This window comes from Poeciliopsis prolifica, unplaced genomic scaffold (genome assembly GCF_027474105.1).
Source record: "Poeciliopsis prolifica strain line A6 unplaced genomic scaffold, Auburn_PproV2 SCAFFOLD001, whole genome shotgun sequence".
Lineage (NCBI taxonomy): Eukaryota > Metazoa > Chordata > Actinopteri > Cyprinodontiformes > Poeciliidae > Poeciliopsis > Poeciliopsis prolifica.
Window position 1 is genome coordinate 5614244 of NW_026562376.1, and position 16913 is coordinate 5631156.

The window sequence follows — 16913 nt, forward strand, 5'->3', positions numbered from 1 at the left end:
ATTTATTTCACATACTCATGTACACATACATAACTATAATCAAACATGATGAACAGTTTTCATAATAAAATGCAGCAAGATGAGCCAACAGTGTTGGAACATTAAACACATTTAATTATAAGTCATTTTTAAGTCACTAATATTTTACAGTGCAAATGCTCTTTTTGTGCTTTATATTTGTTTTAAAACCTTATAGAAAAGCTTTCAGTGCCATATTTCTTACTTAAATGAACAAATTCCAGCCAATAGTTGATATTTGTCTTTTTTATATACACAGGACTCAGTAAAACTTCACTTTGAGGTTTTATTTCAGATGCATTTAATTTTCCGTTGACGAAAATATGCAACAAACCAACAAATGAAGGAAAGTAGAGACAGGATCTGCTGAACAACTCGACCAAATGCAGCTATTTCTATTTTATTCCAGCAGGTGGCGCCACAGTCCCCTGCTGTTCCATTGTTATTCATGGAGAAATTAAAACCTTTTTACAAAGAGTGAAAAGTATCGATTCTATTTTGGGTTTTCTTCAGTTCTTCATTTTTTACCACAATTATTTCAGATCATAAAATAAATTCAGACAATAGTGATCAAAATGCCAAATTTATTAAGCCAAAACAGCAATTCAAGCCATTTTAACCCTTTATTAAATCATAAATTAACTAAAATTAACCACATTTTTCAATCCTTTTCACTGACCACACCCAGATCTCATTACAACCAGACCCATTAAACTAATAAATCATAACAAATGAGCTTCTCTGACAAAAGGTCACACCTATTGCTCAATGAGACTCAAAACTCAAACGCAGAGGATTTCAGAGAAAATAATGTAATAGCAACAGAAACACACAATGGTGGCAGTATGATGGCCTGGGGCTGCTTCAGAATATGGATAACATGCAGCAGTTAATTATAAATTGCTTTTAGTTGTTTTAGTTACTTTCTTACATAGTTTGTTTGGATATAAAACACTAGAGTCAGTTGGTTTTTCTAAATGGTGTCTTCTGTTGAGGTTTTATACTTAATCTAAGACAATGTTTGGAATCCTGCAACTAAAAATTAAACAAAAGCATGAAAAAAACAAAAACTGCTATTATAAAAAAAAACTAAGCTAAAACTTATAAAAATATTTATCTAATAGTAACTAATAAAACCTGCATTTGTCAAGCAAAATTAAAACTAACCTATAACAAAAAATAATGTTATTAAGATCCAACATTGCAGATGAATCTATCAAACAAACATGGACTTTTATTTCAGCTCATGAGAACCGCAGGCTGATCAGTTACATCTCACGCAACGCAACTTTTCATGCAAACAAGGACCAACAAGCCAAGCCCACATCAAACATACCAGATCCACAAAAATAACGTGTGCAGAAAATATGCAGTACGACTTGATTCTCTCTCTCCATGGTTGAAAAATGCATTAACCAAAACACAAAGATTAGCAATTTGATATCAATGGATTATTTACAGATACAAAGCAAAAGAAGGAAGTGAAAACATTCGAGTGCAAATTGGTGAAGAGTTCCCACACCCTGCGTTGAACACAAGCAGGAGAAAAACTAACAAAATCACTTAAAGTTGGCCTCAACTAAGTTTTATAAAGAACTAATCTTTTTTTATTCGCTTTCACATCACCTGTGTGTTTGTTTTTCATTCTCTCAACAACATGCCTCCTTTAAGAGCACTTTGCATCTTTTTGTTTCCAACGCCGACATTTACCTGAAGGTAATCTAGAAATGCAAATATGTTTTGCAGTTGAAAAACGAAACAAAACAGGAATAAAGGTAGAATTATAGCAGAAAAACCTGGCGACGCCACCAAGAAGGAGCTTTTGTTTTCTGCTCACGGTAAAATTATTTATTCCTACAATGCAAATATGAATAATTGATCAAATATCTATATGTGTGTATATATGTGTCTGATAACCAGGTAGCATGTTGAAAACAGAATATTCCTGGGTTCGAACAGATTGTCTTGTTCGTCCTTCAAAATGAATGGGAAGATTTAATTTCACATGTTTCTAGCAACAGTTGATAAATTATACAAATTCTAAATTATACATGAAAAATTAGACATAAATTTCTATTATACAGTTTGGTAAACTTTTATTATTTCTGTAAACGTTTATATGGAGTTGGTTCACCGTTTGCAGCTTCAACTCTTCCTCAGACTGAGGAAGAGTTGGTATGGTTTGCTGGCAGACCTTGATAAAAAAAACTGTTTTTACCCTTTTACACAATAAGATGATGATGGTAGTAACTTGTGGTTTCATCTTTCTCAAATTGTATTTTGGGGAAATTTTTCACCCCTCTTTTTCTTTGTTAATCTTGAGATATTTTGGACTTAGAGGAAAGTGAGATCCACATTATAGTAGAAAATGCTCGTTTGGTTTTTGTGTTAAATTCCCCTGTTGAATGTGGATCAGTGATATATTAAAGAAGTTGCATTTAGGTAACTTCTTGAAGAGTTTTATTCTCGTATTTTTGTTGCTTCTGATCTTTATCTTGACTCAACCCATCAGGTAAATATACTTGATTAATTTTATTGAGTCAATCTTTAGGATCCTGAGTGATTTTTGTATCTGTAAATGCTGCAGGGCTGACAAAAGAGTTTCAGTCCAACATCTTAAGCTCACATTAGAAGATTTGGTCATGAATACTGGAAGTGAATGTGTATTGTACTAGCGCTGAGTACTTTGTCCACTACTGTCATAGTAACCTGGAGGGGTTGTACTGGGAGGCAGGAAGGAATGGGGATTCTCAAACTGGTGGCTTCCAGCCCAGTTTCAGTCAAGAAGTAAAGGATGGATGAATCTTTTTCTTCTCACAAACAATATCTTTTCTTGTCCCTTTTTGTCAAACTGAGCACATTTTAACTCATGAATAAAGATGCATGTAGTGCATTTACCATGAATAGAAACAAGTATTAAAACATTGTAAATTACATTTGGGTATACATTGATAAAATTATATCTATAGCTTCAATAATTTCACTTCTCTCTCTGTGTTTCCCAATTATAGAGCTAACTATGGATCTCAAGAACAACTGGATTTCTAAACTGAAAGGAGAATTTTCCAAAAGCCCAGTAGCAACTACGCTAAGCTTTGGATTGATCCAAATGGTGTTTGAAAAACTGGTGGAAGTAGATTTCACATGTCCCTGCGACTCTAGATACAATCAATTACATACTTTGCCAAGTTTCATTGTTCCACCAATCATTGTCTGTTTACTAATGTTTGCCATTAAATGTCACTGTAAATCACTTGGAACATTTGACTGTAAATCATGTAGTAAATCATTCTGTCAGGCCGTTAGCATCACCTTTATTTCAGCCACAATATGGTTGATAATTGTGTTTTTTGATGGTCGTTACTACACCTGTGCAAAGACCAGTTGGACGGGAACCTATGAAACGATTGAAAAGGATGGACCACTGAAATGGTGTAAACCAGACACAGACAACTTGAACTCATCAAAGGAGCTACTGGACAAAACCGAGTTCTGGTATTCTGAGTCGCAGGTAAGAAACAAATTAGATCTGCACAATCCAATCAGCCTGAATCACTGGAGCCAAAGTCCAGTCTTCAATAACTATCACCCTGTAATTTTTATATTCCTCCTCTAACACACCTGGATGATATGAGTGGCTCATTAGCAGCATTTTCAGAGCTGTGACAGAAATCAGCTGTAACTCATCTTCTAAATCAGAAGTGTTGGGATGCAGGATGCAGGTTGGCAGCTTTTGAGGACTGGACTTGGACGATCCTCATTTAGACGATGAGTAGTTTCTTGTGCTTTGAAATATGATTTTTGCATCTCTTTCTCTATTTTGTCTGTTTTCAGTTCATTGGATTCTGGATGATACTAGGGTTGACGGGTCTTTATGTGTTCTGTTTGCTTGGCTCCCGGTTCTGCTGCAGTTCTGATGAAAATTATGGAACTTCAAGAAATGAAAGAAACAACGAGTCTTCTGCACCTGTCTGAAGCAAAAACCTTAAAAGAAATCACATGTGAATGTATGATTACATAGGACAAGTCATGTGTGGTTCAGAATATTCCTATCAAAGCTCTTTGCATGTTTTCCTTTTCACACGAATATTTCCTTCAAACAAAATCTCAAATGCAAATATGTTCTGTCGCAAAAAAATTTAAATGATACCAAATGGACATTTTCAAGCACTTCAGATTTTGATACTGGTTTATTTTCTGCTTACGGTAAATAATTTTACAATGCAAACTTGATTTGACAAAAATCAAACTGCCTATTTTTGACTTTTGACTCTTTCAAAATGCATTTTGTCTGTTTTGGAAACTTTTCAAATTTCTTTCTCTTTTTTTGTTAAAACTCTTTGAACCTTTACATAGTTGCATCTACAACGTTTTCCAAAATGATCATTTGTGTTTTGCGTTAAATTCTATTGATTATGTTGGGCCGATATATTGATTAAGTTTTTTCTATCTTGTTTAACGGTGGATTTGTTGGTGATGTAACTCCTCCTTCACTGTCCTACTTATAAAAGGACAGGTGCGCCCACATTCAGGAGAAATCCAATGAATCGTTTTGTGATTTTGCTTCCACAGTTGACTTTATTTGTTTTTAACTTCTGTTTTAATTTTTTACTTACTGGATCAACCTCAAATTGGTTTGTACATCTGAAGACATTAACATTTTTAATTTTGTATTTTTGTTGCTGTTCTTCATCTTTATCTTGAGTCACACCATCAGGTAAATATATTTGCTTGATTGCCTTTGTGGATTAAATTTTATTTTATTTTTTTAATTTCTTTATTTTTTTTGTTATATTTTTATGTAAGAGAAACATATAAACGGTGCAGGTGACCAAAACAGCAGGAACTAGCTGAATATATTTGCATGAACCAGTTCCTTGTTTGCAATGGAAAATTTTTCTGTTTTCCAATAACTGTACAAATTATTCCTTTGCATAGGAGCAGATCTTTTTACACTAAACCTGAAATGAGCTACTGGATGGACTGTAGTCAACATCTGGAAAAGCTGTGGAGATCAGTGAAAGTCCATAACCCAGAGTCAGACTCTTCCTGCTAACAGTGCATCTATTTTCTTAACTGCAGTTAATTTTCCTTTCCTTTTGTCAAGCTTGACTCCTTGATTTAACACATGGATGAAAAGAAAATTAATTGTCCACAGTGTAAATTATATATACCGGTGGCCAGTATTGCTTTTGCTAGGCTTGTCACAATAAACAATAAGTCAATTAATTGCATGATAAATTACAACAAATTCAATTTCCATTTGAGTGATTTATTGTTTCTCTTTTTCTGCCAAAAACTGGATGACAGAAGTCTGCAGTCTGGCGCCTTGGGCTCAACTCGGCCTTTTTTGAAGGACAATTTTGCTTAAAGAGACTAGTTGATTTTATTTGTTGTTTTTAGTTACATGTTTTATTTATTTTAGATGTTTAAAATGTCTTCCAGTTTTAGTGTTCAATGTTTTTTAGAATTTAAAGTTTATTGATCTTTAAGAATGTGTTCTTGCATTATTATTATTATTATTATGCCATCACCATTATATTGCTTTAAAATAATCTCAACGCGTTGTCGTTTATTGCAATAACTCCTGGGACAAATTATCGTTCAGCATAATTTGTTATTGTGACAGACACAGTTATTGCTTCTCCTAATTTAATTTTTTTTCTGTGTTTTTCCCCTTATAGACTATGGATCCAACTATGGATGTGAGAAACAACTGGATGTCTAAACTGAAAGAAGAATTTTCCAGAAGCCCAGTGGGATCTACTTTAGGCTTTGTATTGATCCAGTTGGTGTTGGAGAAACTGGTGGAAGCAGAGTTTTCATGCCCTTGTGACTCTGAATACAACTATTTACATACTTCGGTATGTTTCATTGTTCCACCAATTATAGTCTTTTCACTAATGTATGTCACTGCATGTCACTGTAAACTCTATGACGCCTTGAAACTCGGCATTATTCCAGCTGGAGTATGGTTGGTGATCGTGTTCCTTGATGGTCGCTATTACGCCTGTGCAATGACGGATTGGTCAGGGAAGTATGAGATGATTGTGAACGCTGAACCTCAGAAATGGTGTCAACCATTAAACCAAAACTCTTCTCAGGAGCTACTGGCCAAAACCCAGCTCCTGTATTCTGAATCGCAGGTAAGATATAATGACGTTTTCCTGAGATTTGCACAGATGATGAGTAGTTTTTACTGCGAATTAAATCTAATTTTAAAAAATTTGTTCTCTTTTTCCCCGTTTTTTTTTTTTTTTTTTAGTTCTTTGGATTCCTGGCAGCGTTGTTGTTGTCATTTTTTTATATTTTATGTTTGATCATCCCTTCCTTGTTCTCATACTGCTATGCAAATATGGACAGAAGGAGCCTATTCCTTCTTTCCATTGTTATTGTTCCTTTGACTAATTATTGTTTAGTTCTATGGATTTTTGACTCTGTTTTGGCTGCCTGTTCATGTGGTTTGGTTTGTCTGGTCCTCATGCTTGCAGGTAAACTCACAGAGGAGTGAAGAGTTTAATAACTAACAGGAGATACTGTAGTCCGGGTGACCACGTTAAAAAGGATAAAAACACAACAATGTAGATAAAGAAGACCCAGCAGAAGAGAATCTGCAGATAAGAAATAAAATTCACACTGTATATATGAATATATATTTATTTTTTATATTTATTTTTATTCGTTTGCTATGGTTAAGACAGAAGGTTTAAAGCTGCTAAACATCACAAAGGCCCTACAGGCAATGGTGTGTTAGCTACAAGCTTTATGTTACAGCAGCATCATTAGCACTCAGCTGCAAAATAATTGTTGATATTTTGCACAGGAGTATTTGGAAAGTGAAAGAATTTTATCATTTCTTTGTTAGTTTTTATGCCTTGCATTCGCTTTCTGATGGTTCGCCTCATTGCTGCTGCCTTTGAGAAGGAGAGCGCTGTTCCTGAACCACCTTATCAGATGTGTGCAGCGACTGTGACGCCATCTGAAGAAACTGCTTTTGTCATGATTTTCCCGTAGGAAGGTGACCTCTTTTAACAAAGGTCAAAAGGGGAAAAATAAAAAATGTAATCAAGTATATTCATGCTTTGAGTGTGTTTTGCATATTTTGAATATCAAATATAATGCTTTATATTGCTACACTGTGTAAAAAGCTTTACAAACTTGTATTTTCATTATAGTTTGAAATGTTCCAGCTAAGGATAAGATGAATAACTTTGTTTGCATATCACAGTTAGATAAGAACAGGATGCAGCAAGTCAGAATGTTTTACTAGTGAAAGTAAAAGGTGAAACATCTAAGAAACTACAACTCCTTAAATGGTTAGAGTTGAGTGTTTTATGCAGGAAAGGATTTGACAGGTATGGTTTGTGTGTATGGGAGTAGTTGGAGAAGTTTGCGATGTCTCAGGTATGAGGATAAGAGACAAAATATGAAGTCCAACCTCTTGCACTGAGACTCAACCTCATTCTGCAGGGACTTACTGCTGTTTGTGTTTGTGGGTGTGTTGTGTCTCCATTTGGCCAAATGTATTGATTTAATAAATGTCTTGTGAGTGATTTCACATTCTGGTTTGTGGCTTATTTTTGTGTCTTGCCTGAAATATTTAAGACCCGGGTAGAGAGACGTGTTTTTGAAGAGATGGTTGTAATAGTCTCAACAGAACCAAGGATTCTGTGGAGCCCAACACAGACGGTCTTGTTAAGTAAATGAGGTTGTCCTTTGACGCTGAAGGGGGAAGATATGTTCTGGGTTGGGGAAGTAGCACTTATTGTCTCCAGGATCATGAAGCTCTCCCCTGCTATTATATGACACTGCAGAGGACTATGTGAGAGCAGCTAATGCATAGTCTGATGATAAGACTATGCAGATAACTTAAAACAGAAGAGGAGTGAGGAGCATGTTTTAAAGTTTTCCATTAGGCTTAGGTGAACGTATGATACACAGTTTTCCAAAATGTGACTTTCTGTTTTGTGTTAAATTTCATTACATATTATGTTGGGGTATTTAATTTAATTACTTTTTTTTCTCTCACTCTGCTTGAGTATTTGACAATTTATTTTATTTTTCTTGATTGATATTTTGGAAGTGCATTTTAACTTTAAATTAAAGTGCACTTTAATTAAAGGTAAAATGTGAAATGTGATCGATACTCTTTTTGTTTTACTTAATTAAAATTATGGTTAATTTAACCTGATTATTGAAATGTCTGTTATTAAGAAAATAATTATTTCATTTGCATTTAATATGCATAAACTAAATGCCTAAATTTAATAACTACTTCCTTTGTATTATATTTGTATATAATTGTTGTTTTTTGATAAAACACTCATCTGGCTCTGAAGATGGCGAGCGAGAAAAAGGACTATGGACTTTATGGTTTTGGAATTAATTTATTCTGAGTCAATCGTCTTGTCTCTCATTGTGCAGCTGTAATTGTCTGTTTTTTGAAATCGCTTGATATGTATGCACCAAAACCAAAGCACTGCTTCCTGTTTCTCACACCTCCAGCTCTTTCAAAAGACACTCTTCTGATGCTGTTTTTGCAGCTGCAGTTACCTGCCTCTGCAGCTGCAGCTAGCTGCCTCACTCATAAGTGTTGCACTGTCAATGTTTTGGTGAATGTGTTTTGTGGTTTGTATTGAAATACGGATTTCTTTGACGAAATTTGTATAAATGTTGCTAATTCTGTCATCAAACACTCAAGCAGATGATGAGATTGCCAATCATTTACATAGTTATGGTGGAATTTTCACTGTTACTGAACGTGAGTGTCCATTTTATAAAAACCTGGCTGTCGAATTTACTAATTCTGCAGATTTGGAAAAGCTAAAATCGCTTTTACCATATGTTATCCATCTCAGGCTGCAGAAGATGTCATATGTGTTGTTAAATTACTTTCAAGATAGTGCCCTGCCACAGCGGACTCAACCCTACCTCCTGATTACCTTCATGAATTGAAACATATTTCCCAGCAGAGCGGACAATCATCTGATGATGTTTTGAGAGGAGTTTTAAAGTGATCATTCAGGAATAACGGCTACCAGAGGTGAGCCTGATCAGAATAATGAAGGGGATGGTGATGAGGAGAATATTGTTTGTATACATCAAAACCAAAACATTGCTTCCTGTTTTTCACACCTCAGGCTCCTGACAAAGACACTCTTCTGATGATGCTTTTGTCGCTGGGGTGAGCTGCCTCGCTCATAAGTGTTACACACTCCACAAAGGAGCTTTTTATCTTCAGATTTTGCAGAGGGTAAAAACTATTTATTTCTACAAAGCAAAATTAATTTGATGGAAAACTAATTGGTCAATTTTTAACTTTGATAACCAGGGAAGAGTATGAAGTTAAGTGTTTTATTTTGTTTAATTAAAAGATACGATTGTTAGTGGAGGCATAGTTGATGTTTTTAACTCTGTCATTAACTGTGTTGTTGTTAAGAGCAGATATAATCTCAAACATCTGTTTGTCATATATTTTTTCTCTTGCTGGTTATGTTTTGCTTAATTTAAAACAAATTATCTCATAGTGATGTCAGATGATTAAACAGGTGGTGTTTATATTTTGAGAAATAAAATAATCTAAAAGTTTCTAAAACTAAAAGTCAATGACTGCTTTTGTTTTGTTTTTTGTCTCTGCAGAGATGGATTTACCAACAGCAAAACAATGGTTCTCAGCAGTGAAGGTTGGGCTTGAGAATAATCCTCTGGCATCAAACGTTGGCTTGGCACTGATCCTTCTTTGCTTTGAGAAAATTGTAGAGTTGGAGTTTGTTTGTCCCTGTCAGTCGAATCTGAATGCTGCCACTGCGTTATCATTTTTCTTAGCGCCAGCATTTATCGTCTTTTTGCTCATGCTTAGTACTGAAAGTCCATGTAAACTTTCAATACTATTATGTATGAGAAGTTTCTTTCGTGGTCTAGTTCCTGCTGTAACATGGTGTATAATACTGTTAATAGATGGTCGTTATTATGCCTGTTTTTGGACCAACTGGTCAGGAAACTATGAAGTTAGTGAGGCTGGTTCCTCTCTGAAATGGTGTAAACCAGTTAATGTATCTCATGGAGAGGAGATCCAGACTCTGAAGTGGTACACCAAGTCTCAGGTAAGAGCTGCTTATTTTACATTCCTAAGCATAAACACAGCTGCTAAACATTGACATTATTTTCACATGCATTTTCTTGATGTGTTTTTTTTTTAAAGATCATTGGACTCTGGGTTGCATTTGGTCTCACTGTAGTTTTCAAGGGCTATTTGTTCTGCGTGTCCTGCAGCAGCAAACATCAAGAAGAAACAGACGATGTAAATGCCACTCAAGACATCGATCTAGAAGCGCAGAACAGCAGATGACAGAAATTCAGAAAAGAAAACAATCACAGTTGGGGGTGGGAGCTACCAATTTGAACAGTCAGACATAATGCAGAAAATCTAGAGTAATGTTAAAATATCTTTCAGTTGGAGGCAAACAATTATTTATTTAATGAAACATTTGTAAGATATGCTATTTTGTTATTTCTAGTTATAACAAAACAATGTCTCTACTTTCAAAATGTTATGTTAAATGGTTTGTTTTTTTAGAATATTAATGCATATTTCCTGTTTAGATCATTTATTGTATTATACATACTAAGTGTCACTTTTTGTTTCTTAGACATATTTACGTTACATTCTGTATAATTTTGAAATCATCATATTGAAGTCAAAGGTGTTGTTGCCTTGTTCTAGAGACTTTTTGCCTAGCTTGATGCTTTCGGTGTGGCTTTATGTTGAACCTGAGCATACAGATAAATAAATATAGTTATTCAAATTCTCCATTGTTTTGTGAAAGATTGATTTAGAGAACATTAGACATCAGGTAGCCTTACAAAACTTGAACAACTTTGAGGGTTTATAGCTAAACAAATTTCACTCAACAAAAACAAATCAATTCCACTAAACAGGTCTTTTACATTTCAGTCTGTCTTTTGTGTTCAGCTTTCATTTGTTTCTTGGACTTTTAGTTAAAAAATATTTCATATTAATAAGTTGAGTTTGAAAATATTGCATTAAAGTCGGAAGATAAAAACTCTGAAAGGAAAATCACCTCAGTAGAATCAAACTGCTTTTAAAACAGTTATTGGAACATGGTTACCCATCCAGTTGCTAACAAATATGTTAGCGGAAGTTAGCAGTAACTTCCAGCCGAGATAGTAACTTCTAAAAACGGGATCAATATCCGAGACTCACCTGTCAAAATAGAAATTTAAATGTTAATAGTGATTTCGCAGCGATGTTGTGATGCTCCGATATTTACATTTGCACAGTTTATGTCTGTACAGATGATAAGAGAGGATCCGCTCCTTGTCTTCTTGAGCATAAGGTTGGAATCCAGTCTCTCCTTCACTAGCCACTACTGCCATCTAAAGGCGTTAATTGGTATTACACCAGAATTTAAAATGAGTCTGTGACACACAGCGTGAATAAATAAATAAAACACAGACACTTAAAAAAAGAAAAAGTTTATGGCGTGACCTTGAATGGCTAAATAATCATGAGTGCTACATAAAATTCCTCAGTAGCAGCCAAAAACATGATCGAAGGGAGTAGCATTGTGGATAATGGTGTCTAGAAATGTAACACCACATATTAAAATTCTTAAAATATAACAATGTTATTGCCTGGTTATTATGGACAAAAGAGCGAGAAAAGAGAACGAGAAAGTACAAGTTTTTGTGAGTAAAGTGTTTATAGCTGCGTTTCTATTAAAATGTGCACAAAACATTGTAGATAATCTGCTTATGTTGAAGAAATCACAATTTCACAGTTTCCATTAAATAAGAAAAGCAATTAAAATCATGTGAATAATTTTGTTCCCATGAAAAGCCATTAGAAAACATGTTGCACTGTCATCCTTCAACATGGTGTCTTTTTCATCAGTATGTGTGCTAGAAGGCAAAAACAGTGGGTGGGAAAAATTCCCGCCTCAAAAAAAGAATACAATAATCAGGGTCAATTAAACTAGTTGTATCTCCTGAGTAAATGCAGTCTTTATGCCATGTGAAGATGGAAAATTCTGTCATTCAGTTAATTTAAGCAAGATACAAATAGTATATATATTTAAAATTCAATTAACCTGTTTATGAAGGGGGTTTGGTAAAGCTGGAATACTATGCCCTAGTAGGTATGGGGGTGAATATACTGTAACAGGGTTTTAATGCAAAAAAAAAAAAAAATCACAAATGAATAAAAATGTCACTTGAGAATTGTTTTTATTTTTACATTACTGTTGTTTAATTTTTCTCCTAATCTTCCTCCACAAAAGCCTAACAACTGCAATAAAGATTGTTACAATCAGAACAGCTGCCAACAAGGCAGCAAAGACATCCACAGAGTTGTTAACAAACCAGGACAGTTTATGGCCGTGTGTCTGCAGATGACGGGCTCCTTTGTGTCTCATGACATACTCGATCCAAAACACAGCCTGATCCAGAGCTTTCACCGGCTGATCTCCGTGCAGCTTTGAAAGAGTCCGCATGTTCTCTCCATAGGTGGAGTTGTAAATTACTGTCATCAGAGCGTCTTTGAAGATATGCCTGTCAAGCATGGCGATGTCTACGATGACAGCTGCTCCCTTCACCTTGACTCTGGATAGATTATCAGGCTGATCGAAGAAAAAAGGAAGTCCAATAACCGGAACACCGTGGTAAATTGCCTCCTGGACGCCGTTGGTGCCTCCATGGGTGATGAACACTCGAGTTTTAGGATGACCTAAGAGGTCGTTTTGAGGAAGCCACTTCACTAGCAATGTGTTGTTGCCCAGGTTGTTTGGTTTTTGTCCTACATACCTCCAAATAACCTTCTGAGGCAACTGGGCAAATGCTGCAGCAATCTCTTCAGAAACATCCTGCGGCAGGTTGCTCACCAGAGTTCCTAGAGTCATTACAACAATCCCGTGATCTCCAGAGCTTTGGACAAACTCCTCCAGATCAGCAGGGAGGGACTTAGAAGGCTTACACTGAAACCCTCCCATGTAGACGAGATTGGGGACTGTTGGACGCGGGAATTCAAACACAAAGTCATTTCTCATGAGCCAGATATCAGCATCGAGAAAAAAGGTTGAGTAATCCACATCAGGGCCAAAGAAGCGTTTGACGATTGGTTTGTAGGCAGGTTCTGTGATGTATGATAAAGTGAGCGTCCCTACAAAGTAACTCAAGAAGTTCTTTAATCTTTGAGGGAAAGTCATTTTATCTGTGAGCTCGGTTGCAGTAAAGGGAATGTATGAGAGAGGTGAAGGAGCAACCAGGAAGTGGGCTTCACCCTGGATGGTCCAACGGACATTATACACCAGAGGAAGTTGGAGTTTGCGCGCCAACATTGCACCTCCACCGATGCCAGGGTCTGTCAGGACCAAATCATATTTGGCAGCTTCCAATGACTGCATCAGATACTCATTCTCAAACATGTGTGTAATTAGATCCCCCATTTTCTTATGTAACTGGGAGAACTGGTCTAGTAACACCGACCTCAATTGCATGTGAGTCCAGATGTTGGACCAAAACGACCCGGGTTTTATCTGAAGCCGAATCTCCAGCTGTCGAGATAAGTACACGCCGAAGTTTTCCTCAAATCCTCCTCGGCAGGGAAGAGTGACAGAGGTGTAGAGGGGAGACTCTTCCTTGATGTACCAGCTATCAGAGGGCCGAAGCACTGTGATCTCGTGGTCCCGGCCATGCAGTTCCTCTATGATCACTTTCATGTTTACCCAGTGGCTTCCGTCCAATGGGAACACCAGAATTTTTCCTCCTGATGCAACTGATAGTTGCACTAAGAGCAACATAAAAGTGAGAAAAGAGGAATGAGGCGTATTCATGCTGATCGCAGAATACCTTTAAAAATAGAGAAAATCAAGTCAGATTTGGGACATTTTCTCTCTTCTGCTCCCTATACCTTGGAAGAAATTAGCCTTTAAAAAATAGCAGTGACTGCGACCTTGTACCACTTGTAGAGCTGGATAATATGGCTGAATAATGTATCACAATATAAGTATTTCATATAAAACGATATTGATATATTGATTTATTTTTTGTTTTGAATATCTGAAATTCTGCAAAACTGGTGGAGTGATTTTTCTTCCTTTATCCACAATTAGTTTTGATCAGCTATAAGGTACACTGGTGAAACCTTACAACTTCTCCACAAGTCACACACTCACTAGGTAAAAGTGAGCGAGTTGCTAGCTAACCAAAGAGCGAGAAAGTTAGTTGGTGCCTCTCATGTTGCTTATAGCGAGAGTTTAAGCTGCTAAAGCCTTTCCTCTCCGAAAATTCACCAGGCACACACACCTACAGTTTTTGTTAAACATTTCATAAGTTTCACATAAAAACTGATTTGTATATTATTTATATGAATTATTTTCATTTTGGTCCTTAAAATACCAAAAATATCCACATAACTTAATATTTTGGTCTGTCTGCTTATGTCATTTTTAAATATTAAATGATTGATGTTTTACTCTTTATTTGAATAGCCAATTTACCAATATATTTTTTAATATACTTCTGTAATGTCTTGAACAGCTTCTTTTTATTTTTACTTGAGTAAAAATATGTTGAAGTCATGCGATTCTTACTTGTGTATAATTTTCTCCCCACTTCTGCTTGAAACTTTCCATATTTTGACATTATAACAACACAATTGTGTTTTTTATCATGTGTCGTGATAGAACACAAGAAAGTAGAGAATAATGGTAAAGAAGAAAAGTGAAATGTTTTTCTAATTAACAAATATATTGAGTACACATACTTTATTTTGTCCTAAGCAAATAAAAGTAAAAGTTTGTGTTTGTAATGGATATAAATAAGGTTTTGGATGTTTAAGTTTTACTGACATGTTTGTTATCCAGCCCTCCTGTAACTTAACTCATATTAAAATATTGTAAAGTGAGAACAATAATTGCAAGAACAAGAACAAATTACAAATATAATATAGTTAAAATAATCCTATTTGAAGGCACACAAACAATTGTTTGTATGATCGTGTTTTATGATGCATTGGACTTTAACTCTTGCATAAGATATGTGCACTAAACCGATGCACGTTTCATGGTAACTTTACTTAGTTTTTTATTTTATAATATTTAATATTCTTACCTGAATCTGTTTTTTATCTTCATAAACACCAGTTGAAGAGAAAACACTTTGTTCTCCTCCTTGTCTGCCCATGAAAGGCTTGTTTGTGTGTCTTGTAGTCAAACGTCACATACGCTGTGATGGTTGTGTTATGAAATGTGTGTATTGGTCATTGAACTGTCACAGTGGTTCATGTGTTGTTTCACACAGAAAACAACACAGATTAATGTGTGGCGCCATCTAGCGTCAGGTTAAAGCAACTTCCAGTTATTGAACTGAACTGGTCTGATCAAAATGTAGAGTAATGAGTTGTTTCAGTTAAACAAAGTGATTAAATATGCTTTAATAACTTTAAAGCATATTTAAAGTATAAGTTATATATTTTTAAAGCATATAATTTTATATGCTTTAAAGTTATTAAAGCATATATCATGTAAATTAATTCATGTCAATTTACATGAATTATTTGGATTATACTCAAAATGATTAGCATTTTGACTTGTACTGGGAAAAAAGGAAATTATTCTCCCGGTTCCCTATAAATACATATAATTTTTTTTTTTTATTTTATAGAGTTTTGTTAGGTGAACTACATCATACACAATAGTACTTCTTGTGTTCTGAGTTCTACATTTAACTAAGAATAGCAACAGAGGTGTGAAAAATTGTTGGCCCCCTTCCTGGTTTCCTCGTTTTTTGCATGTTTGTCATACTTCAGTGTTGCAGAACGTCAAACCAGTTTAAATGTCGATCAAAGACAACACAAGTAAACACAAAATGTAGCTTTTGATTTAAGCCTTAGATCAAAAGCTACATTTTGTGTTTAAATTTTAAGGTATTTATTATTAAGGGAGAAAAAATATAAATCTACCTGACCTATGTGAAAAACTGATTGCCCACTAAACCTAATAAATGGTTGGGCCACCCTTAGCAACAACAAATGTATTCATTCAGCTTTTTACAGTACTACGGAGGAATTTTAGCCCACTCATTTTGCATTTTTGGGATATGAACAGTCTTTTCGGGGTCATGCTGCAGTACATAAATGGAATGTGGGTCAGGACTTTGACTAGGCTGCTCCAAAGTCTTCATTTTGTTGAGAGGTGGACTTGCCGGTGTGTTTTGGATTAATCAATTTGGCGTCATGAACAGATGGCCGGACGTTTTCCTTCAGGGTAACCAACCAATTGGCTGAAGTTGAAGCCTTAAGAATCCACCCTCCTCATTTGCATAATTTTACTTTTCCACAGTAAAAAAAAGGAGATGATAAAAAGAAAAAACAACAAATGTCTGTATAAGGAAAAAACAACATATTTAAATTTCTTGACAAAAATGCATATTACAGGAAAATGCAAAAGAGAAATATTTACATTTCTTGACAAAAACGCATTGATTTTTAATTGTGTCAGTTTTGGGCCTCCATAGATTGGGCACCAAAATAGACTCCAGCTCAAGGGCCGACATCTTTGTAAATCAGGCCCTGCCTCACAGTCATATGTTTGGACTGTGGGAAACATAATAAGTCTATTTTGGATTAAAACTATAAATTGAACTTTAAAGTTGTATTTATTGTATTTTCCTGTTTAATGTTTTATTATTACTGTCATTATTTTTTACTAAGCTATAATTTGAATAAACACAACTCCTAGAACAGACAAATTACATATATATGTGTATTTTGAAATTGCCTAAAATTATTTTTGCTAAAATAATGCGTAAAGTTTGTGGGATAGTGCGCAACGTATTTGTGGTTTTCAGGTCAGTCTCCGGCTCTTTGTTGTTGTTCT

The 16913-nt window shown here is 35.2% G+C and overlaps 2 protein-coding genes and 1 long non-coding RNA gene across 3 annotated transcripts; 2 read left to right on the forward strand and 1 right to left on the reverse strand.

The window, feature by feature from the left end:
- Window positions 1-1801: 1801 nt before the first annotated feature.
- Window positions 1802-4191, forward strand: LOC129363031 (uncharacterized). The gene is made up of 3 exons (XM_055034931.1): window positions 1802-1856; window positions 3030-3529; window positions 3853-4191. The coding sequence occupies exons 2-3, from the start codon at window positions 3038-3040 to the stop codon at window positions 3991-3993; spliced, it is 633 nt and encodes a 210-aa protein (XP_054890906.1). The 5' UTR covers window positions 1802-1856; window positions 3030-3037; the 3' UTR covers window positions 3994-4191.
- A 5014-nt stretch (window positions 4192-9205) lies between these two features.
- On the forward strand, window positions 9206-10492 carry LOC129366834 (uncharacterized). Its single transcript, XR_008606655.1, has 3 exons — window positions 9206-9271; window positions 9658-10121; window positions 10220-10492. It is a non-coding gene; the product is annotated as an uncharacterized LOC129366834 (long non-coding RNA).
- Window positions 10493-11548: 1056 nt separating this feature from the next.
- On the reverse strand, window positions 11549-15267 carry LOC129366814 (UDP-glucuronosyltransferase 2C1-like). The gene is made up of 2 exons (XM_055040865.1): window positions 15148-15267; window positions 11549-13884 (listed from the first exon to the last, which is right to left on the reverse strand). The coding sequence occupies exons 1-2, from the start codon at window positions 15168-15170 to the stop codon at window positions 12276-12278; spliced, it is 1632 nt and encodes a 543-aa protein (XP_054896840.1). The 5' UTR covers window positions 15171-15267; the 3' UTR covers window positions 11549-12275.
- Between the last annotated feature and the right edge of the window lie 1646 nt (window positions 15268-16913).